At 53.4% G+C, this 21954-nt stretch overlaps 5 protein-coding genes across 9 annotated transcripts; 1 reads left to right on the top strand and 4 right to left on the bottom strand.

Moving 5' to 3' along the window:
• Positions 1–3364: 3364 nt before the first annotated feature.
• Positions 3365–7338, bottom strand: J3458_021179 (uncharacterized protein). The gene is made up of 5 exons (XM_066122446.1): positions 6950–7338; positions 6224–6885; positions 5873–6126; positions 4428–5799; positions 3365–4345 (listed from the first exon to the last, which is right to left on the bottom strand). The coding sequence occupies exons 2-4, from the start codon at positions 6419–6421 to the stop codon at positions 4602–4604; spliced, it is 1650 nt and encodes a 549-aa protein (XP_065972456.1). The 5' UTR covers positions 6422–6885; positions 6950–7338; the 3' UTR covers positions 3365–4345; positions 4428–4601.
• Positions 7339–9342: 2004 nt separating this feature from the next.
• J3458_021178 (uncharacterized protein) lies at positions 9343–12748 on the bottom strand. Of its 3 annotated transcripts, XM_066122444.1 has the most exons (5): positions 11698–12748; positions 11452–11525; positions 11349–11381; positions 10891–11265; positions 9343–10832 (listed from the first exon to the last, which is right to left on the bottom strand). In XM_066122444.1, exons 1-5 carry the CDS (start codon positions 11759–11761, stop codon positions 9930–9932), a joined length of 1449 nt encoding a protein of 482 aa, XP_065972454.1. In that variant the 5' UTR covers positions 11762–12748; the 3' UTR covers positions 9343–9929. The 3 variants fall into 3 exon arrangements, with proteins under 3 accessions (XP_065972454.1, XP_065972455.1, XP_065972453.1); XM_066122445.1 differs by having other exon boundaries at positions 9343–11265; positions 11452–12748; XM_066122443.1 differs by lacking the exon at positions 11698–12748 and having other exon boundaries at positions 10891–11381; positions 11452–11696.
• A 233-nt stretch (positions 12749–12981) lies between these two features.
• ucp10_3 (Ubx domain-containing protein) lies at positions 12982–15774 on the bottom strand. Of its 2 annotated transcripts, XM_066122442.1 has the most exons (2): positions 14939–15774; positions 12982–14855 (listed from the first exon to the last, which is right to left on the bottom strand). In XM_066122442.1, the coding sequence occupies exons 1-2, from the start codon at positions 15071–15073 to the stop codon at positions 13419–13421; spliced, it is 1572 nt and encodes a 523-aa protein (XP_065972452.1). In that variant the 5' UTR covers positions 15074–15774; the 3' UTR covers positions 12982–13418. The 2 variants fall into 2 exon arrangements, with proteins under 2 accessions (XP_065972452.1, XP_065972451.1); XM_066122441.1 differs by having other exon boundaries at positions 12982–15384.
• A 302-nt stretch (positions 15775–16076) lies between these two features.
• On the top strand, positions 16077–19609 carry PAN3_4 (PAB-dependent poly(A)-specific ribonuclease subunit 3). 2 transcript variants are annotated; one of them, XM_066122440.1, is made up of 6 exons: positions 16077–16303; positions 16503–16637; positions 16731–16848; positions 16953–17080; positions 17140–17240; positions 17303–19194. In XM_066122440.1, exons 2-6 carry the CDS (start codon positions 16559–16561, stop codon positions 18827–18829), a joined length of 1953 nt encoding a protein of 650 aa, XP_065972450.1. In that variant the 5' UTR covers positions 16077–16303; positions 16503–16558; the 3' UTR covers positions 18830–19194. The 2 variants fall into 2 exon arrangements, with proteins under 2 accessions (XP_065972450.1, XP_065972449.1); XM_066122439.1 differs by having other exon boundaries at positions 16157–16303; positions 16503–17080; positions 17303–19609.
• lsm7_2 (U6 snRNP-associated protein Lsm7) lies at positions 19482–19968 on the bottom strand (the record flags this gene model as incomplete). The annotated part of the gene is made up of 2 exons (XM_007816099.1): positions 19482–19609; positions 19689–19968. The coding sequence occupies 2 exons, from the start codon at positions 19966–19968 to the stop codon at positions 19482–19484; spliced, it is 408 nt and encodes a 135-aa protein (XP_007814290.1).
• Positions 19969–21954: the final 1986 nt, after the last annotated feature.

Genomic DNA, 21954 nt, shown 5'->3' with positions numbered 1-21954 from the left:
TTTAGAGCAGACTGGGATAGGAAGTGGATTTTTTTGCGCAGGCAAGTCGTGGAGATGACGGGACTGGAGGGGCGTCTATGGACTTGACTTGCTGACCGGTTGATGGAGTGGCGACGAGTGGAAGCAGACATATAGGCTTGCCTTTTTCCGGCGATGGATAACATAGATCAGTTGAGTCGCCCTCATGGGTCAACCGCCCGGGAAGAGGAGAGAGAATATGGGGTACAGAGTACAGAGCACAGAGTACAGGGTACAACAAGTCAAGGTAATGGACGGGTGTGGTGTTTGGGCCCAAGGAAAACACACATGAGCAGGCTTGGACAGGCTTGGGCAGAGAGGGCGGGCTCGTCAAGATGGTGTCGGCCTGCAAGTCATGTCATGACTGTGGCGTTTGTGGCAGCAACATTGGCAGCAACATTGGCATCATATTCTGTATTGTATGCATTGTGCCAGAGACGAGACATGAGAGGCGAGGGACATGAGTCACCAGACGGGCTCGAAAACGCCATCGACCAACAGACAATACACTGCACAATACACCACACTATACAGAGCGCACAGAGGGCAGCTAATTAACAAGAGTCCCGTGACTTGGCGCAACGCGGGTCCCGAGCCCCCGGATCCTATCCCTCTCTCACGCGTCGTTGGATCAAAGCCGTTGCGCGTTGTCAGAGTGTTTCGGGGCCAAGATGAGACATGTGCCCGGGATCTGGGAGCGTTCCTGCATGCCCGAGGTGGCGAAATGCACGACAAATCGGACAGACGCAGGTACACGACGAGCTGGTGGACTTGTTTCAGCACCCGCCGTCTTGTTAGCTTGATATTCACGGACTGGACATGGGGCCGTGGTGTTCTCCTTCACACACCCTTTGGTATCTGGCCTGGCGTGGCACGTGGTTACGTCGGCACGTATTTGAACCAGAAACCAAGAGAGTCCTCTAGCCCGTCTCTGGGACGTTGTGCTCGGTACGTCTCCCACAACCCGGTGGCAAAACATAGGGAATCAATCCCGTCGAGCCAAAAAGCGCACTCCTCCTCCGCCCTCACAACCGCACCTCGTGGCACGGCATCTTCCATCCCCTCTCCCCCCCTCCCCCCTTTATTCGTCACTTCACTTGGCCATGACGCTCAACAGCCCACAAGGGTGTGTATAGTGCTTGGGCCGTCGAACTATTATCAAAAAGGGGGCAAGGGCAGGGAAAAAAAAAAGGAGCTCGGGGGTGCGGAAGAGGGAGGGGCCAAGGAGCGAGTATCACAAGAAACGGAGAGCCAAATAAAACCCAATCACCAACCGAGCAAACCGTCCCTAGCCTGGCTCCGAGGGCCTGGTAGCGGATATTGGCGAGGTGTGGAATGTAGGGGGTGGCGTATGAGTGGTGGCAACTGGAATGCTGGTGATGCCTCTGGGGAGAAACACAGGATCCCCTCTTATTTCGGGCTAGCGGCGGTTTTTTAGTCTCTTGGTTTCTCTAGCCCCCGTTGGCAAAAAGTAAAAAAAAAAACTCGTAGCAGAAAACCATAACTGACGGTGTTGATGGGCTTGATACACGGAGGGTTCACCAACGGACTCGTCTTTTTTGGATGTTGCGTCGAGTCAACAGGACCTTGGGGGGAATCGTGTCTTGCAAAAAGTAGATGGGCCCTTCCTTCCTGTGCACCCCTTGGTATTTCATTGTGGTGCTGCGTCAAAAGTCCACTGGTGACACTTTCTTCTCGTGGCAAAACACCGCGGACGGGATTTTGCCACTTTTGGCTCCCCCGTCACGGAGTACCCGGCAAGCTACAAACATTTCCATCCGGGCCGGACGGAAGGGGGACGGCTCGCCGCAGTAGGAAGAGTAGAAACCACCACAGAGAGGCAGGCGCGCGGAAACTCTGACGTCTTGCGCCTCTTGTACGGGGTACTTTGGGCGACGGGCACACGGCCCGTGGGAAGAGCACAACATGGCTTCCCTAGACGGACGCCGGAGGACACGGGAGTGGTTGCTTTGTTAACCCTCCCCCGTGGTTTTGACGCGAGGTCCATGAGCGTCATGTATTTTTCCCTAGTGCCGGATACAGCAACGCTTCCCCTACCAAGGGCTCGCCTTTTCCGGATCCCGGGGTGTGGTTTGCGCCCTTTTTCCAATAATATTGCTTGCAGGATTTTTTTATCCTCGACTCATGGGAGTCTGAAGGCAAAAAAAATGTGACATATAATGCCAAGCCGGTGTTGTCGTCGCCGGAAACGGCCATGGGGCCCATCCCTTTAAAGCCGTGCCGGCAAAAATCAAGTTGCCCTTTTTTTTCGAGTCAGTCGTAGGTTCTGCCTTTTCTTGTCCTGCCATGGTATCATGTGCTTGAGATGCCGTTGCGCTGGAGGAATTGGGATTTCCTTCCTCTGGGAAGAAGGGGGGGGGCCGCCGGAAGGGCTGACGGTGACAGCGAATGCAACGCTATCTCGGAGGCGGGGAGTTAGCCGATGGCTTTGACGCCACGCTGAAGGTGGGCTGTAGATCATGTGTTGCTTTCTGAGCTGCCGAGGAGACTGCTTTTCTTGCACGCAAGACTTGTTGCTTTGGGGTAGGGGATATCAAAGCTGGGCGGCTACGCCGTGTGGCCCTCCCCTCGTCTTGCCGCAGACCCGGGAACGCGCAGGGGGAACGATCGTGATGCAGGGGGAACAAAGGGATGATTTGCAGCTGTCTGGGTGTTTCTTGAAGCCCGTTGTCGGTGGTACCCCGTCTTGCCCGGCGTTTCTTGGGGTCCTCCTGAAGGAGAACGAACAAAGCGCCGTCCTACCACCGAGGTCAAAGCCCGCGCTATTCCGTCAGCTGAGTTGTCCGATGAGGCCATCAGCCGGCCAAGACGGTACTCGGCCGCGATTTACAGCCCCGGCATGGTTGAACTGGTGACCCCGAGTTATTGGGCCGTGGGACTATACTTTGGTGGCACCGTACTCCGGACGCCACTTGGGCCGGGAATATGACCATGTTGCAGCAGAATGTGAGTTCTCTTTTGTTACTTCTTCTCGGTGGTGAAGCGGCTGTTTTGGGGAGAGCGGGGGGGGGGGGGGGGGGGGGGGGGGGGGGGTGATATTTGACAAAGATGCGTTGTACGTTGTACTTAATTGAAAGTTACGTAACTGTCGAGGGGATGGCCGGGACGCCGGGCATGACGGTTGGAGTTGATATTTGCTCTCGGCTCCGGGTGTAAGCGGTATGCTGGCCGCAATAGACAGAAACAAGGACTTATTGCTGAACGGCGACAAGATGACTTGAAGCAGTGTGTTGGACTCTTTCCCTGTTCTGGTGGCCTTTGAAAGTCGTTTATATGATTTACTTCTTCTAGAGTTGTACATGGGATCCAAAGTTACCGACATATACGGCTCTGCCTCGAGGGCACGATGCGTTATAGCCCGCCTTTTTATTCTTCTAGATTCTTTTTTCAAACATACTAACAATGCCATAGTCGGCTGTTCCATCTTCCGACGAAAGCACAAGGTCTCATCAGCACACAGGCAGCCGAGCTGGAACTAACAAGGCCTCCCAGTCCCCATGGCGGAATACACCACATTGCCGTCTAGAAATATCAACTCACCTCGACGACAAGGCACATCCAACCCGGTGCTTAGCCGTCCCTGTCCCAGGACCAAAGCAGCGTCCAACAAAAGCACGTTTGATATTCGCGGCCCCCCAACTACACTCCCACACTCGTCGCCGCGCCCAAACGCTCCAACAATCCGCCTGCCCTCCACCAAGATGAACAGGAAAACATCAGCCGCATAATCCTTAAACCCGTTCAGATCGGCACCCATCGCCAACGTGCCCCGGTCTGGACTGTCCATCGGGCAAACCTGACCGAACGGCCCTCTCGGCCAACACCAACTACCCCCGTCTACGCAACCAACAACAAGAGCCCTCGACAATCAAAAAATACGCCGTCTCCCGCCGGTAATTCGATTTACAAGACCCTAGAAACAGACCTTCAGCGAGCCCTACGACCCCACAGCGGGGAGGCGCGGCCTCATCCGCGTCCTTGGACGCAGAATAAATCGGGAGGCTGGACCTGTCACGGGAGATTGCGGCTCCATCCGGGCCGCATACAGCCCGGTCGGGCCCCTGCAGGGCCAACGAATCCTTGGACGAATGTCTGGTACAATACGGAGTAATGTCAACTTACTCAGCCGTGTCTTGCTGTGCCCGTTTGGCGTAGAGAGAAGCCGCGGCGCGCGTCGGTAGGCTTTGCCTGTGGTGAAACCGTCAAGCCCGTGTTTTGCATGACACGGCAGGCTGTTTGATCTGCTGCCACCTGGTGGCATGTGAGCTGCGGCATTGGCCGAATGCGTATTCCAAGAACGGCCACTCTGTCCATGTTGATGCCAGGCATTAGACCCGGTCAAGAAGCCTTTTAATCCCTTGTTTGCGTCGAGGAGATGGCTTGCTTACCCTATAGTCGTACCTTTGGCGCTTGAGCAATCAATTCACCTTGTAGAGACAGTGCGAGTTGAATGCCAGATGGGGTATATTTCTTCCATCACAAGTTCCTATGTTGGCCGTCCATTCATTCGCGTCATGTGGCTTGAAAATACAACTCGAGACCAACAGGGGCTGCATCTGGCGTCAGAGCTGCGACGTCGAAGTGTATTGCGACCCGTCGTGGCATTCTTCCTCTGCAACCTTGTACCGTCCGGTCTCATCCTTCTCGAGCACAAAGCATCTCTCTGCAAAAATGCCCCGTGCATTCTTCCTCTTCCACTCTGAGCCCACTCTTCGCAACATGACCCGCCGCCATCCGCCTACATTGATGGTGATGCTCCTCCACGCCAAGTCAGGGTTGCTCTTCTCCCGCAGTCGTACAAGGCAGGAAAATGTCTGCATGGCTGATTCGTAATCGCGGTCCCGAGCCGGGTCGTCCTTCTCGGTTGCACGCAGAAGGGTCTGTACGTGAAGGATCAGAGTCTGGAGCATCGGGAAGGAGGCTATGCCACGCAGAAATTCCGGAGGATAACACAGCGCGGCGTCCATGTCCAACTCGAGTGTGTGGACGAACGGCAGGCCTTGCCCCAGCCTTGCGACATCCTCTGCCCGCAACGTCGGGCATTGACCATCATCGTGACTGAATCCGACGTGGTCGCGAAAATGGAGTTGTCGAAGAGAACCACCATGCTGCAGTATAGAGTCGATATGGAATCGGCCGGTGTGGCAAGTAATGTCCAAGACTTCCAAGGCTCTGATGTGCTTCCTCACGAGTAAATCTAGTTCTCGGGTGCCGTCTTCTCGTCCGTCAGAGGCGTATGCCAAGCTGTTGTGTACCTGCAATCTCGTCAAGTTGCACAAATCTTGTGGAGAAATGGAAGTTAAGAAGTTAAATACTGGCACAGAAACAAGGACGAGAGATTTCATATTGGACAGGTTCCAGTGCCTCTCTACCTCCTCTGCAGAGTGTGCCCAATCGTAGGATCTCAAAACCAGATGGGAAAGCGGTGGCAGACATTCTCCTGCTGAAAACGTAAAGCTAGTGCCTTGGCCCAGGTCTTCATAATGCAACGTCTCTAAAGATGGGCACTGCACTAAAAGACGCTTCAACGAATCTACTTTTGTCGTCAATGGCGGTGTCGGTCTGGCGAGTTTCAATGACACTAGATGCCTTGTAAATGCTGGATCAAGTAGTGATGCATGCAAGTCACTTTGCGAGCCGCCCAAGGGGAGATTTTCTATTTTCACCTTGGTATTCTGAGTACGTAGTTGATCGTAATCAAGAACATCGTTTATCGGCCAAATGCTTGCGCCATGGGTATCATCCTGCACGTAGCGTAGACTGTTACTCGAGTGTTAGATATCATCTGGTCAGGCTTTGATTTACATTTCTTCGAAACCTCACTGGGACGTACGTGATGGAAGACAGCCTCGTTATACGAGACAAAATTCTTTTTATGCCAGAAGGCATCAGGTTGTTTCGAACAACAACATGGTTGGTATGAGTTGAAATATGCTCCAACGCTTTGGAAAACAGCCTTTGGGCATCTGGATGCACAATCAACTCGTTCAAGACAACTCTTCGATACGCGATTGGAGTTGCTATTGAGTTGAATAACTGAGAAACGGAGCGGACGACAAATATCGACTTTGCATCCAAATATTGAAGCTTGGGGCACAAATACTAGTTAGCTTGCAACAGTGTGGTTGCATTCGTGCTTCATCTACACCAGAATCATCATAACCACGCAGGATATTGTTCTCACCTGTTCCAAAACTGACATTAGAATCTCTGAACTAAGTCTTTGCATGTATCGTTGCAGAATCCGACTACAGTTCAGAGGCGAAAGGGAGGCCCGGCCAGCAATGTTCGCATGACGAGGTGTGTTTGACAACGATGAAATGTTGCAATGTGCCGTTGAATAGCTATAGTCCGCCATAGGCAAAGACTCAGAAGAGCCCATGGTACTAAAGTAGCAACCAAAATGATCAGGTATCAATAATTAGTACAGGTCCTATGGTAGGGACGGTTTGCCAAGTCGTGACCGGGTGGACAAGACTGGAGAAACCATCGGTTCGCAGCCTTGAGCAATTTCCCTAGCCCGGTACCAGCAGACAGCGACGTGAGTACCAGTCTGGGGGCTCCTGCGGCAGGTATGTACGCAAAGAAGCAAAGTCAACCGGCAAGTTGATAACGGGTTTGTCAAGGCTGTCAGCTAGCTATAAATGAGAGCCCAAAGGTGGCTGCAGTAGCACAACGACACTTCTGACGACTCGAACAGGATTGCCTAGCGCTAGGATTCATAGACAGGACGAATTAAAAAATTACAAAATGCCAGTATCAACGCGGTTCGGGTGGGGTTGAGAGTTGCCGGATGGTTGTGAAGTCAAGATATTGTTGGCTTTGCCGACGCCGGACTACTACTAACTAAAATAGCAAGCCGAGTATGTCAGCATAGAGTCTTTTTCCGTTTGAGAAGCGCATTTCTTACCGGTCACTTAATAATAAGACTAGGAGCAAGGAAGCGATGATCGGCGACTTAGATGGAAAGGGCAGTGTTTCCGGGGAGCCGGGTCCCAAATATGTGCTCGAAACGATGTTTTCACCGGACCAGGCAGGGCTGCGACAGGTGTGGAGGGACCAGGAAAGAGCTTGTGGAGAGACGCAGCACAAACTACATAATTGCTAATCTGCTGGTGGTGGTGGATTTGGGTTAAGGCAAAGACAGGTGGGCACGAGGTTTGTACGAGCATAGATAATAATGAGACTATGAAGTAAGGGTTTGTGAGACCACCCAGCCTCTGGAGCGGAAGGATTTCGAATCGTAATAAATAGATAGAATCCCCGGGGTGGTCTGGTGACAAAGACGATTTGCTTTCCAGGTGCCCGATCAGTTTTAACCAAGCCACCATGGCAGGAGGGCGACGGGTTTCGGGCCGCCGGGGACTTTGGCGATATCCAGATGACGGTCAGTGGTGTGACCAGTACCAGATGTCTGATGAAGTGGCGAAATAGGAACAGACTTCAGCTTAGACCGCTAACGGCTCCAGGGAAGACCGTGTACCTGCCTGTGCATTCCTCGCGAATCCATGAACCCAAACCCCATAAATCGCGGGTGCGAGCTGCCAGCAGAAAACTGGTCGCCTCTCGCAAGAAAGTCCCAAACAGGAAATCTCACTGCCGCAACTATCCAATCAGGTCCGGCATGTGCGACGCTGGGCTGTGTGTGGGCTTAACACCGACAACAAACGCACAACCGCAACCCCAGTCTGAGATCGTAGAAAAGACGGATGAACAGATTTCAATGTTGGTCTGGCAATACCAAAAGCATGCATAGACTCGCAGCTGTACATGCGATGCATTCTGTTTCAACCCGACGTAACTAGATCAACTGCCGATCGGTAAAAGGACGATGGAAATGGGTCGATGAGGGCGGAGGGTGGAGGTTTGATCTGAGCGCCACATGAGCTGGAGTGCCACTTCGCAGTTCCCAGTTCCACGGATCGAGACGGGGGCATCAAAGACCGGACGTCAGACGGCCAGTAGTGATGCAGGCCAGAACCATGAAAATAGATTCATGTGTGTGTCTTTGCTCATCTGGAAAGTGTTCGGAAGTGTAGGAGAAAATACATCGATATCCTGTTTCAGGCCCTTGGCCGCGAAGATTGCGGCCGGGCAAGCCTACCGCATGGTACTGAGCCTATTGCCTGAACCCGATTCGCAATATTATACGCGACACATGGCTATCCTGGACTTGAGGACGGTGAGCCACTTTAGGACAATGTCAGCCTCCAACAGCTTTGCTTTGAAAGCTCTTTGTAATCGTCTCACCTATGGAAATTGGGAAAGGGCGTCCGACTAGGCAGTAAGTACTAAGTATGTTTTGCATGGAGAGCCCGTCGACGGCGCGCCACCTCGTTGAAATGCGAGACGTGACCAAAGCATGTGTAATTTGGGCTCAGCCTCCTTACTTGTCGTGTGTCTTGTCTGTTCTCGACCAAAGACATGCACGCATGTGCAAGTCGTGAGCGGCAGGTCAATTTGAGGAGTTGGGAGGATGGAGCTTGGAGCTTGAGTCCCTCTATGCACGCATGGATCTGCACCTGCCGTACTCCGTAGTTCACAGTTATCTCCACTTTTATCCGTTCTGAGACCCTCACTCCTTCCCTTCGACTCGAGCCCTGTACAGGTGCATGCGGGAAGTGCCAATGTTGCGACTGGTTGCGACGGGTGCAATATCTCCCCGCCTGACTGCTCAGCTTCACCGAGTGGCCCGTCCCAGCGGGAGGAGCACCTAAACCAAGTGGTCGAACACATTCCATCCAAATCATCCACGACATCCAGAGTCCGAAGACTATCGAACGCTTATTGGCGTCTGTACGAAAATCGGCAAGCCACCATCTCAATCTTCGCATGGTTTCAGCACTTGTCTGCTGTCCTACCAACCGCTTGCCTGTCAGGCTGTCGTGCCATAGTCACATACCGTAAGCCTTGACTTCGTCGGGTTCAAAATTTGACTTTACACGACGCCGCCGCTCGATATGAGTATCCAAGACAACTTGCCCAAAGTAAATGGCCACAAGTCGGTCAGACCAATGCCGGCGTGAGAGACGTTTGGCCTACATCCATATGCTGCTCGCACGCTTAGCAAAGTGCCGTCAATTGGAGTATCCACCGATCCATCTATTGCACGCTCTTCGGCACATGTTGTGGAATCACACTAGAACCCGTGAGAACTCCTAGCCCAAGACGGACGGATATGCTCGACAACCCGAAGGGCCGTTGGAATTCACCAACTCTTCCTATCCACAGCTACAATCCAGCCGAATCCTCGGTCGACAAATCCGCGCGTGGATGCTAATCCAAAAGACACATTTCTGGTCACTTGTTTTGGAGTTAATCCATGTGTGACTAGACATCGACTTATGCACGTCTGGTCAGTGATCACGAGGCAAGAGCTAATGGTGCAAGCTGACTCTAGCCCTATAACTCAGGCCGTGGATGTGAAATGTCACCTCGACAATCTAGAAGCTACGGCACGTCCGCTATAAAGACTGCGAATTTGAACACATCTCTGTTATACACTAGCCTCCATGCAATGCTCTCAAGAAAGCTAGCACAATCTGATGAAACACGCTACAGATGCCTTTGAGCGCTTTGCCGGGTGTAGTTCTTGCCAACAATAACCGAATGATCCTCGTCTGAAGTTGTATCAAAAGCAGAAACAATAACAGCATGGGGAATCATCATCTTTCTTAAAAAAAAAAAAAGAAAAAGAAAACGAAGCAGAAAACAAAATCTCAAGTTTGGCACAAAATGCCCAACAGAATCATGAATCAAGTCATACTCTCCTTGATACTCACCAGCAAGGAGTGCATGTTCACTAGAGACTGACATGGAGAAGGTTGACCAACTTGAGCAACCCATCACAGCTACAATCACTTTCTACAGCATACTGTCCATGCGCACGGTTATTCCTTGTTCAGGGGGCCCTTGCCCTTCGGTGTTGCCTCATAGATATCGTCATCTTCAGAGACATCTTGATGCCTGTTATGTGGCGACTGCTCTTTGGCCAACCCAGACCGAGAGCTAGAACTACCCACACCGTTTGGACCGACATTGTGACTGGACAGCGGCCCACCGAAGCCCGGGTGAAAAGGTTCATGCGGAAATTCGGGCATGGGCTGTATTGACGAGCCACCGGCAGCCTTTGCTTCATCAGAATGCGGGTCGGCAAAAGGATCTTCAGTCGATTCGTCCTTCAGTGATTGGCGTGAGCTCGATGCTACTGCCTCCCCATTACTAGTGGGAGTCAGATGGTATGGCTGTGTCTGTTTCCCCTTTCCTGCATCCATTGCCCCTGTTGTCACACCGCCAGGCATTAAGCCTGTCTCAGCATTGCTATGACGTGCATGGCCTTCGGTGTCTGAATTGTCCGACAAGACAACTGGAGAATTTTCATTGGAATTGTTACCGAGACCAAGCTGCTTCCTGGCATTCAAAACTGCTCTCTTATGCTGGTTGAGGGCTGTCTGCAACTGCTCGTTTGTGTCAATGAGGCTCTCCATAGTTTCGTTATCCGGCGCCGGATTCTCAGAAACCATGTAGCCCTGCAGGCTTCTAGATGCACTTAGACAGCGATCGGCAAATTCTTTAATCAGCTCACTTTGCAGCATTTCACCTGGAGAAGTGTTCATGACGACCTGCTCCAGAAGTTTCGCCGACGTCCGTGCCTCTTCAAGTCTTGATGAGAGCTCAACAGGGTCAGGAAGACGATTGTTATGGTGGGCCTTGGCGAAATAGTTTTGAGAGTGTCGGTTGAGCTGCGGCTGGTTCGTCATGAACGGCCGTGGAGGCAGAGCTGGCTGTCGATTCTGTTTGCTCCCATTAGCAAAGTATACGGCCCCTCATTCACCTGCCAGCTAATCTTACCCCGTGTTTCTTCATGGCGGCCTCCTTCTCCTTCTGCCACATGAGAACCAACGGAGCTAGGTTCTGATCGTGCATTTTGGTATACTCAAAGTCATCCAAGGTTTCCATTAATATTTGCCATACGCTAGGATCCTTGACATTCTTCAGCAAAGCTCGGATTGTATCGACAAACTTGTCATCCAAATTCCTCGTGAAGGTTTCCCCAGGGTTATCGGTCAGGATTCGGACAAGCATCATAGCATTGTATTGCCAAGATGGCCTTGAGCTATAATCTTTACTCAGGAACTTGCGAATGACACGGGCGCATTCGGCTGCGGCAGCCGGGGACGATTCGGCAGCATCGACGATGGGAGGAAGGAAAAGAACTTCATCGGTCTATGGACAGTCGTTGCGTCAGTTGCCATGATTCCGACTGCGGCGAAGCACCAGGAGTGAGCAACGGCCAGTGTATTGCATACCTTCGAATTTCCGCCGGACTCGCAAAACGCTTTCTGTGGCCGTTGGAGTTACGGTCAGTAACGGCATCATTCAATATCATATGGCGGGGCTCTCTGGACTTACGACGCTGTTGTGAGCAGTGACCTCGGGGTTCTCAGCTTGTGTCGCAGCCGACGCTGGGGGAACGCTTGAGCTCCCTAAGAAAAGACCAAGTCAGACCCAGCGGTTCCTTTTCTGTCTTGTAAGGGAAATACCAAATTTATGCTGAGTCGCTGGGCCGCACGTTGCGCAGGCACGGGTATGCGCAGCATGCATCGAAGGCTGGGTGAGGTGGTTTAGATATTGAAACAACGGCAGGGACTTGCTTACCTCCAGCCTTCTTCTTGATACTCCCCAGCATCTTGTTCATACTGAGGCCCTTCATAGACTTCATGCTGACTGCTCGGGGCTCGCACGACGAGCGTTGGTGGACCCGCGCGCAGAAAGGGACAAATGAAGCTAGACGAGATGTCGGTTGAGAGTGGTTCAACTATGAGTATGTAATTGCTCGAGCTTGGGTCAGGCGGTATAGCGTAGATAGGTGTAGAGAGAGTGAGTTCGATGAGTAATAGAGGTAGGACTAGGGACGCATAGAGGACGATGAGGTAGGGAAAAGAAGAGATCGCGATTGTCAGATGCGGGCAGGGTTAGGCCAAGCAAGGGTCTCTCGATGAAGATGCCGTGTTGGCGGGCAGTCGCGGACCTTGCGGATCAATTGAGTCTGGTGGCTCAAAGCTGTCACCTGTCAGGCCTGTTCGCCAGAAGGCAGAAGACTGAGTGGGCAAGCGACAGGGGTTGGTCCCTTGGTTTTGCCTCGTAAGGTTATGGCGAAGGATCAAGTGGTTGAATGGTCAAGCGTTTGGCTTCAAGCCTCCTCTGCGTCCGCAATGCGGGCAAGTGTGGGGATTCTGTTGGATGAACAGTCAATACGGAGGACGTAGATGATTCAAAGGATCAGCCGGGGAACGACAGGGCCACGCCGCGCCCGCTGGTGCCGTGCGGAGAAGTCGAGAATGAAAAGTCGGAGTAGCAACACGGTGTTGGCAAAAGAGCACCGAGGTGAATGATGGCGGACAACAGACGTGACACGGTGGTGCACTGGCAGTCTAGTCTGGGTGTGCTCCGTAGAGTCGTGAGGATATCCGATTGAGCAGGGGATGCCAGTTGGCAGAACGGGGGGGGTTCAATGTCAAATTATTGATTCGACGAGCAAACCGCAGTCCAGAGTGCCGGCACGATAACGGTAGTTAGCAGAAGCCAGATCCAGGCTTATGCTCTCGTCGGCGGCCCAAAAATCGGTCAGCCAGCGGACGGGGTCGATATGGCATGGTTCAAGGTGAGCACGAGTTGACGGGGTTCACGGGGTTGATCTGGGTTGATGGGGTCTGATCATTGATGGGCCTGGCAGCATGCAATCCAAGACCCTGGCGGCTGCCCGCACCAGCTGTCGGGTTTGTGGCTTGTGAGCCCCTGTCTTACTCTGCGGTGACGTTTCAGTGTCGAATGGTTTGTCTCCCGCTGGCTACGCATCGAAGCATGCAAATAATAATAAATACACGTCAACGGGTGCTTACAGAAGGCTCGTCATCTGCCTTGTGTAGCGAGTACAATAACTGGCACTGCATCATCTATCTCATCCCACCCACGCCACCGCACAAAGCCGAGAAGCACAGCCTCCTGCTGCTACGCAATCACCTTGCCCGCTTGGCCACGCTTTGTCGAGTACGTAAACCACACAGAAGCGAACGCCCGCATGACTTTGGGCGGGATGGCTTAATTGGATGTTGCGAGCATGGCCGCGTTGGCACACACACTTAATACCTACGTAACCCCTTGAGGCAAAAAGCTTGGCTTTGTAGACCGGCGGTGGTATGTAAGTCCTAGTGCCAACTCCCAAGTTTACAATACCACCATCGCATGTTCATACCATCTGATACCTCACTCGAGACTCGAAAACATTACAGGAATACTTGAAGCGTGTTGATACATATTCCCCCCATGTCCGGTACTCCGCAGACAATATCTATATTAGCCACGTACTGTTCCGGGCATCAGTCACCACTCTCATCGTCGTCACCGCCGGACACCTCCTCGACTATCAAATTGCCCGACTTGCCAATCCTTTCCCCCAGCGTGGCAGTAGTGCTAGCTTCATACACCACCCTCGGCAGCGTCGAGGCTATTCTGAACAAATACTTGTGCTCATAAGCCTCGGGGGCCTCCACCGCAGAATCATCTGCGTAGTCGTCGTCGTCAGCTCCGTCCTCACGGGCCCGTAACCTATCGTAGCATTCCACAAAGGCATACAGCTCCTCCACCGGCGCGTCCTGTGGAAACCTCCTGACAATGCGACCCGCACCCGATCCTTCAGGCATCTTGAGGGCGACACGCACCACGTTCTTATCGCCTGCCGCTGGTTCGGGGAGCAGCCTGGCCGCGCGCCACGTCTTCCATTGGTTGCGCTTGCTCTCAAGCAACGCGGCTTTTTGTGCCTTTTCCCGCTCCAGGGACTCGGCGGCTTCTGCGGCTGCGGCTGCCTCTCTTCGCTGGCGGGCGCGTTCTCTGTCGATGGCGAGGGAGCGCTCGTACGCCGAGTCTTGCTCGTTGCGGAGATTCCTGGATACTTCCTGGGCGGTGCGCTCCGCTCGAACGCCGTCGAGGTCAGAGCCATACTTTTCAACCGAGTTTTGCAGTTCGGACAGGTAGGTGCTTGCCGGCATGGGGCCAACGAGCCGCTTGACGATGCCCATGCGGGTGCTGCCCTCCTTGGGTGTGAGGCAGACTAGTGCGGAGAAGGGAAATTTGGTGCATGTGTACTCGGTGGCTACTTGGTATGCTTCCGAGTCTAGCACATTGCCTCCCCAAAGAATGATGTTGTTTGCGGGGTCTTTGATGTAGTCTACTACGTCTTGTGAGAGGAGTGTTTCCCGGATGAAGGATGCGGTGTCGTCGTGCTCCGGAGACAAGAGAACAACCAGGAGAAACTTGAGCTCCTTCTTGGCTACATCATGCGCCTGGGCCAGCCCGCCCTCGAAGAAGGGGAGGCCGTTTTGGCCGTACTCTTCATCGAATTCGCGCTTGAATCGTGCGGCCGTATCCCGCGGCATCAGCATTCGACGGCCGCTCGTGTCCTTGAACCCAGACGACATGCGGCTCGTCACCGAACGGGGTCGGATTGACGCCGGCAGGAAGGACAGAATGTACCAAAACGTCCTGAAAAGTGTTGAGGCTGCGCGCCAGCCCCAGCCAAACGGGGCGAGAAGAAGGCCCAGAAGCCATGGCGAGCGATGTGTTATCGGCGGCTGAGGTACGATTCTCGGTGCAGCGTCCGTTCGTTGTCTTGGCTGCGATCGAGGGGTGAAGCCTTCGGCCAGGAGGCTTTCTTGCAAGTTCTCGTGTCTTGCTGTCATCCGAGGGACATTTTGAGCGGCCATAGCTTCGGCTACGGGGTCGGGGCCCTCGCCGTCAAAGAACTTGGCAATGGCGATCTGGGGAGGCGTGTCAGGCCCGAGAGGACAGAGTTGAAGGTTTCCAGGGAAGGATGCCTGTCTAGGGGCGGTTAGATGCTTACTTGGACGTTCCATTGTGACCTTTGCAGTAGAGATATCGCCTCCTTCGGATCTTGGTTGGTGACCTGGATGTACTGCTGGAGGGCTTCCTGCTGCGTAGTGGACAGCTGTTCCACGTCATCGTTGAGGTCTGCCATGGCGGGTGACGGGTGACGAGCTGCCTATGCGGCCATCGGTGTGGGGGGGCTAAACGTCTCTGCTACCGTGACCATGCGAAGGGAAAGGTGATGGAAACTCGGTCAGGATTTGTGGCGTATGCTTGAGGTTTGTAACTTATCATCAGTTTGGGTGATGCGTGAGCCGCATCAGGACCAGCCGTCATGTTGAGACAGGCTGGCTTTAAGACAGCTTTGGTGGGGCAGGTGGGCGGAGGCACGGGGGTACCTTCACTAGGCAAGCGCGGGCACTTCGGAATACGGAACAGGGCTCTGGAAGGAGTTTAGTTGGCGATGCAATCTCACTGGGCACTACTCAGGCAAAACCATGCATGTATGCCTGCGCCAGTTAGTTGGGAAGACGCATGAATGTGAATCATGAGAAGGCGGTTTTCTTCTCTTCTATGAGGTTCCTCAGTTAACCATGGTGCGGGGGCGAGGCTGCGTTTCAGCTCGCGCAGGTACATACGACCTCCTCAACACGACCACCACGGCGTAGATACCCTATAGCTCGACGTCAAACGGAGATGGAGTTGATGGCTTTTGCCGCCGTGGTGACGATCTTATACTCTTGCATGAGTTTCTATTCCGCCGGTAGTTATTTCAGTGATTCTTATTGTGTAGAATGAGGAGGAATAGTGATCGCCGTCTGCGACTACGTACTGCTTAGTTACAGCTTGGCGCGAATACAACAGTTGACCCAAGAGCCGAAGATGGCAGCGCAGGGCTGCACGCCATCGATGTAACGTCCTCGACCGCCGCCGAATATGCAAATTCCCGGTACTTGCTCCATTGCCAATAGACAATAATACAATGGCTACCAATTGGTCGTTGTGAACAACGAATAACTGACCATCATCCATCAGGGCTGTGCGCCTATCAATCACATCTTCAGCCCAGAGCCAATTGCCTGCTGTGTCATCCGGGCGTCTGGTTGCTGCCGCAGGTGCCGTCGGCCTCAGGAGCCCCAGACCATTGATGATGGCCCCAAGTGCCCCCCACCTCCCAATTATGGCATGAATTGGCCCTCAGTGCTGCCATGTGCCAACTGCTCCGGCCCATCATCGCCATCTCAACGCTTGCTTCACCTCCGCTCCAACTCTCTCGACACTGCACGCTGAACAACCCGCTCCCCGTTCCCGTCCATCGTTTGTAAATGGGCGCAAGGCCTCCGCCGCCAATTGAGCCATGGCTGATGACTGCTTCACCAAGGTAAGTTAGCCTTCACGCGTGCCTGCCTACACATCTCCTCTCTGCACTCGGGCTCGAGCAATGCCGCCTCCACATCACAGCCTCGACTCCCCCGCCGCCGTCATGGCATGGCATGGAAATGGTCTCGCACCTGGCACGCCTGTCGCTTTGCCCAGACCCGGTGCCTCTTTCGTTGCGAAATCTCATTGACATGATGCAGACGTCGTAGAAGCGACCACAGGAGCCGGAATTCTGTCCTTGTCACCCAACTAGACAATGGCGGCGTCGCGATTCGCGACTTCGGATCTTAGGCGCCCAGCCGGTTCAGCCTCGTCTCCGAAACCAAAGGGACGCGGTACGACACTACCACCCCGTTCTGCTCCTTGAATGGAAATGGAAACGGCAACGGCAACGTGCAAAGTCCATCGAGCTAACCCCGAGCATATAGCGGAGAACAAGGATACGCTCTGTCGAAACGTCTTAATCTATGGCCACTGCCGATACGAAGACCAAGGTTGTACCTTTTCCCACGATCAAAACAAGAATAACTCAAATTCATCAGACATGTATGTCAGATCACCAATGCCGCATACCGAGCTGGCCTTGCCTCTGCCTCTATGCGCATCCGTGCTGGAGTATCCAAGCATGCTGTGCTGACACGTCTGCCTAGGTCTCGCAAAGCTCTGAATGTCGAGTCTCCTTCCTTTACCCCTGCAAGCCTGCAGTCCGCCGGCAAGAAACCAACTTTTTCTACACAAGCTGCCAATGCACCGGCATTTACACCGAGGGGGCTAGGAGGTAGTCGCCATGTTTCAGTATACAGTTCTGCGGACCGCGGCGCTGACACCACTTTGTAGCATCCCCGGCTCTTTCAGCCACTCCCGCTGACCCAGAGAGTGCCATATTCAACCCAGCTGCCATTCGCGAATTCACTCCAAGCTTTGAGCTGAACTCACAGGTATGTCTTGGCGGCGGCAGACACGCTGTACTCATCAAATCTGGAATAACGCGTCTACCCAGGGTGTGTCGAATGGATCTAATCAGGATGGCCCTGTCAACTTTGACCCTTTTGTCATGGCCTCAGTTGGCCAAAGCCTCTCTAGCGCACACTACAACCCCTATGCCGACGATCATGGTGCAATGGCTGGTGCTGCCGGAGGCTTTTATCAGCCCACTGGCGCCTATGCTGCTCCCCTTCAGCCCTTGCAGCACCATCTCTACGCACCGGTTGGACCTTACAGAGAAGATCTGATGCCCTATCACCGACTGACACACGACTTCTTCCTACCCGACAAGCTGCGAGAGGACCTGCAAAAGAAGGCAGAGGCCTCACTTCAGTTTATGCCCAATTCACAACTACCTCAGATGGAGAACTATCATTCTCTAGTAGCGCTCGACACCAGCCAGCGAAAGAACGCTAACGCCTTTTCTTATCCCAGCTGGGTTTACAAAGCGACATCATCCAAGACGGGCAATCTTTACTGCCTACGAAGACTCGAGGGCTTCAGGCTCACAAACGAACACGCCATCAGATCCGTCAAAGACTGGAGGAAGATTGACAATGCAAACATAGTTACAATACACGATGCTTTTACGGCACGAGCCTTTGGTGACAGCTCCCTCATATTTGTACAGGACTACCACCCTCTGGCCAAAACCCTAGCCGAAGTCCACCTTAGTGCTGGCGCACCGTCACCAGGAAATCGTTTTCAAGCAAAGTCACCAATTTCCGAAGCTGTATTATGGGGCTACATAGCTCAGATCGCAAACGCCCTCAAGTCCATTCACTCCATCAACCTGGCGGCGCGCTGCATCGACGTGACCAAAATCATCCTCACCGACAAGAACCGCATTCGTCTCAACGCCTGCTCCATCCTCGATGTAGTCCAATTCGATATGCGCCGCCCCCTCTCCGAACTCCAGCAAGATGACTTTATGCAGTTTGGCCGCACAATCCTCTCCCTAGCCACTAACACGCCCCCAGCTCAACTCACCAACCTCAAAGCCTCCATCGAATCAATGGCCCGCTCGTATTCTGTCGAGCTCCGCGACACAATCATATGGCTCCTTACGCCCGCACAGCCACCTTTACAAAAGACCATTGAAGAATTCATCCGTGGAATTGCCGGCCATATCGTCACCACTCTCGACCAATCCCAACACCAGTCTGACTACCTCAACTCCGAACTATACCGGGAACTGGAAAACGGCCGCATCGCCCGCCTGCTCCTCAAGTTAGGTTGTATCAACGAGCGGCAGGAACTCGAAGGGGATCGAGCTTGGTCCGAAAACGGAGAGAGGTATATGCTCAAACTGTTTAGGGACTATGTCTTCCACCAGGTCGATGGTAGTGGGAACCCTGTGCTTGACATGGGCCACATGCTTCGGTGCCTGAATAGGCTGGATGCAGGGACTGATGAGAGTATCTGCCTTACCAGCCGTGATGAGCAGACCAGCTTCATTGTCAGCTATAGGGAGCTGAAGAAGCAATTGGGCAATGCGTTTGGCGAGCTCCAGAAGACTAGCAAGCAGAGTAGGGGGTTCTAGAAGATCCTTAGCACGACACCACCACGCCGGTCCAAGAGTGCTCACATGTAGAAAGGGGCGGGGTTATACGTGGATGAAATGAAATTACTTTTGCCTTGCTTGCTTGGATTGTTTTTGAGCACCGAAGAAGGGCAACTTCACTTTGCTTGGAGGTATGGCCTTCAGATGATGGGAATGACTAAGCAATGACGGTTACCGGTTGCCCTGGGTCTAGATGGATGGCATGATGGATGAAGGCTGCCAGGATCGGCTGGCGGTTACGCCTGGTGATATGAGAATCATCGATTGATTCGAACTAGCGGTGGACGCAGCAGTAGATAAAGTAGCTGCGCTAGAACTAAGCCCAAAAAAATGTCATATCTGTATTGTTCATAAAGGGGTTTCCCATGACGTGGTGGTCATGGTAGTATCATTGCCACGGCCATGATGGCGACCCGTTTGTGACGTTGCGAGGCGCATCCTCTACTTGCTATCTGATGTGACCTGTCTTCTGTCCTAGCAAAACGACGGATCAAGCTATCGCGCGTGCCCTATGGCGGATTGTTACGCAGGCTCAGGACCGTATGGTCAGCCCAAGGCTTCCAGATCGTCGCATCTATGCGAATTTCGCCGTGCAATGTTGAGGTATCAAGATCCGGCACCGAATCCAACCCTACTCCTCCGCCGTTGCAAAGGGATTGGCGATTTCTTCGCTGCCATCGACGGGAGTAATGACCACGAGAAGAGTACCGCGAGCAACAACGAGGCCCAAAGGTCGAGTGGACTCGTTTCCTTCTTCATCTGCAGCATATGTCAGCTTGTCTCGTCACTGGGGGCCATCGCTTCTCGTCACTCAAGAGGGGGAAAAAAAAGAGCCTACCTCGAACCGTTTCCCTAACCTCGTCCAACACCAAATTCATGAGCGCATCGTAACCCTTTAGCGTGCCCGTGACCTCTCGTCCGCCGTTGAATTTGACGGTAATCTCCTTGTCCATGTACTTTGCCAAGTCGAGGATATTCTCCTTCTTGGGCTTCTCGCCCTTGTCGCCGCCGTCGCGACCACCATCACGACCACCACGACCACCACCTCGTCCGCCGCGAGGACCTCCCCCTCCTCCTCCTCCTCCTCTTCCGCCTCGGTGCGTGGGTCTATCGGACATGTCGCATGCGTGTGTGTGTGTGTGTGCTTGTCACCGATGGGATAGGCCGTTTGGATCGGGATGGCAGAAAAAAGCTGCCCTCATCAAAGCTTCAGGCGTGAGTCGCAGTTTGGCGGGAGGGAAGCGTGCCGGGATGGAGGCCCTATTTGGGTTTAGCGCCTCTTACTACTTTCGCAGCTCTCAAGCTGACCCATGGTTATGACATTGCTTGTGCCCCCTTGCGCGGAGATTCCGCAGCAAGCGATTACGGGAGGACATGGTGGGGAAGGCGACGTCCCTGGGCGTAGCTGCAACTCCCAAGCGGCAACGGGTTCTACATTGCCCGTGTGAATCTGCATTGGACGGGAAAAATTATAACACAAAGATGGGGAATTGCCTGCTTACCAAGGTGCAAGGGTAGGCAGTCAGAATAGTCTGGTTCATTTTACATCAACTGTGACGGGGAATTGGCGCTGATAAGCAACATTGAAGCCGAGAAGGCACGAGACCAGCGGTAAAGCTAGTTTGGGGCAAGAATGACCAGCGCAGACTACAGGGCATGGGACCCCGAGCGACATGCATGAAGGAAGGAAGGAGGGAGGGCAAGAACACAAAAATAAGATGTGACAAGCAACGAGCATTACTCCGTGCTCCGTCTTGCACTATGTACTTGAGTACTTAAGTACGTAGATTTCCCACGCGCAACGCTGTCGACGGGGCCAATTGTCACCACTATGCTGTCATTGTGCATTCTTGCCGACGTTGAGCCAGTCGCAGGTCTCCGAAATGCATCACATACGTCAGTCGGGACGTCTCAACGGATCCCAAGGAAACAGTTGCCGACATCAAAGGACGACCAAGGTTACTCGGCGTTGGTAACATTGAAAGCAGTTAAAGGTCCTTGTACCGATCGGCTCATGGGCGCCTTGCATTTCTACTAAACTAAACACGCACCGGATGAGACACTGGTAACATCTCGACTTGCACGGAGGATTTGGCTGAAGCCGTGACGTTCCGGTTTCCTTCGTTCTGGAGAGAATAGTATAGGACTGAAGGCCAACTGCCGGAGACCCGCCTATGCTGTTTCGTGCCAGACCTTTAATTCGTTTGCTGGCGGCACCTTGCGGGATAGCACAGTCACGGACGGGGCTTGGCAAAGATTGTCCACTGACTCCAACTTTCAGTGGAGTCTGGCCTGTTTGTAGAGCAGAACGCGAAGAAGAAAGATACGTGGCGGACCGTCGCCTTCAAATGTTGTTTTTGGACATTGATTTACCAGTTACGATCAAGCGCGGACCGCGCGTCACGGCTCGATATTCAAAACCAGCACTTGTCTATGGAAGCCTCTGTCCGCAAGAGGTATCTATCTGCTCTTGATGCCGTTGCTTGCATTGGCCCACGCACCCACCGTATGTACAAAATAACCCTGGAGGATAACCCTGGAGGCTGACACCATTATTAATGGCTTCGGTCAGTGTGGGGATCGTCGCCCTGACTTGCCATGCTAAGTGCGTCTGCCGCTGAGGAGTGACAGTGTGCTCCATTATGTGCCCTGCCTGCCTACCAGCCCACCAACTTGCCAACCTGCGTCGACCCAGCCAACAGCCGGCATGCGCCGACTACTGCGGGAGTTGGGGAGAGCCGTGGCTGCTACCAGTTGACCCTTTGGCGCTGCTGGTCCCCAGATACTAATACGCAAGAGGCGGTGGCGGGAAGCGGACAATTTCTATGAGCACCGGGCCCTCGTACTCGGTGACATCTTCTAGTAAGCCGTCGAGTGGGAAACACGGTTCTGGCAACATCATTCTTTCAGTCTCTGGGTCTCTCCGCCGCCAATAATGCCCATCACTTCCACATCCTGCCCAAGTTTGAGGAAGCTGCCCAGTCACACCCACACGCGCCCCCTCTCAAGAGGCGGTGGATGTAACTATTATCCTGATACTTTTAGAAAACGGACCCGAGCCGGCCGGCCGATATCCTAATTTGTATTCATCGAGGGGGCCACAC

The sequence above is a fragment of the Metarhizium acridum genome (assembly GCF_019434415.1).
Source record: "Metarhizium acridum strain ARSEF 324 chromosome Unknown scaffold_578, whole genome shotgun sequence".
Taxonomy (NCBI): Eukaryota; Fungi; Ascomycota; class Sordariomycetes; order Hypocreales; family Clavicipitaceae; genus Metarhizium; species Metarhizium acridum.
Note: the sequence above shows the minus strand (reverse complement) of the source record. Positions and strands in the feature narration are given on the sequence as shown.

Excerpts from the sequence above, each read along its gene's own strand:
- PAN3_4 (XM_066122440.1), top strand. The coding sequence starts at position 16,559 with ATGGCGGCGTCGCGATTCGCGACTTCGGATCTTAGGCGCCCAGCCGGT. Across the intron at positions 17,081-17,139 it reads TACACCGAGGGGGCTAGGAG|CATCCCCGGCTCTTTCAGCC; the intron begins GTAGTCGCCATG and ends ACCACTTTGTAG. Across the intron at positions 17,241-17,302 it reads GCTTTGAGCTGAACTCACAG|GGTGTGTCGAATGGATCTAA; the intron begins GTATGTCTTGGC and ends GCGTCTACCCAG.
- ucp10_3 (XM_066122442.1), bottom strand. The coding sequence starts at position 15,073 with ATGGCAGACCTCAACGATGACGTGGAACAGCTGTCCACTACGCAGCAG. Across the intron at positions 14,856-14,938 it reads GGTCACAATGGAACGTCCAA|ATCGCCATTGCCAAGTTCTT; the intron begins GTAAGCATCTAA and ends ACGCCTCCCCAG.
- J3458_021178 (XM_066122444.1), bottom strand. The coding sequence starts at position 11,761 with ATGAAGTCTATGAAGGGCCTCAGTATGAACAAGATGCTGGGGAGTATC. Across the intron at positions 11,526-11,697 it reads TATCAAGAAGAAGGCTGGAG|GGAGCTCAAGCGTTCCCCCA; the intron begins GTAAGCAAGTCC and ends GTCTTTTCTTAG. Across the intron at positions 11,266-11,348 it reads AGTCCGGCGGAAATTCGAAG|ACCGATGAAGTTCTTTTCCT; the intron begins GTATGCAATACA and ends GACTGTCCATAG.
- J3458_021179 (XM_066122446.1), bottom strand. The coding sequence starts at position 6,421 with ATGGGCTCTTCTGAGTCTTTGCCTATGGCGGACTATAGCTATTCAACG. Across the intron at positions 6,127-6,223 it reads TAATGTCAGTTTTGGAACAG|CTTCAATATTTGGATGCAAA; the intron begins GTGAGAACAATA and ends TTGTGCCCCAAG. Across the intron at positions 5,800-5,872 it reads ACGAGGCTGTCTTCCATCAC|TCTACGCTACGTGCAGGATG; the intron begins GTACGTCCCAGT and ends CTCGAGTAACAG.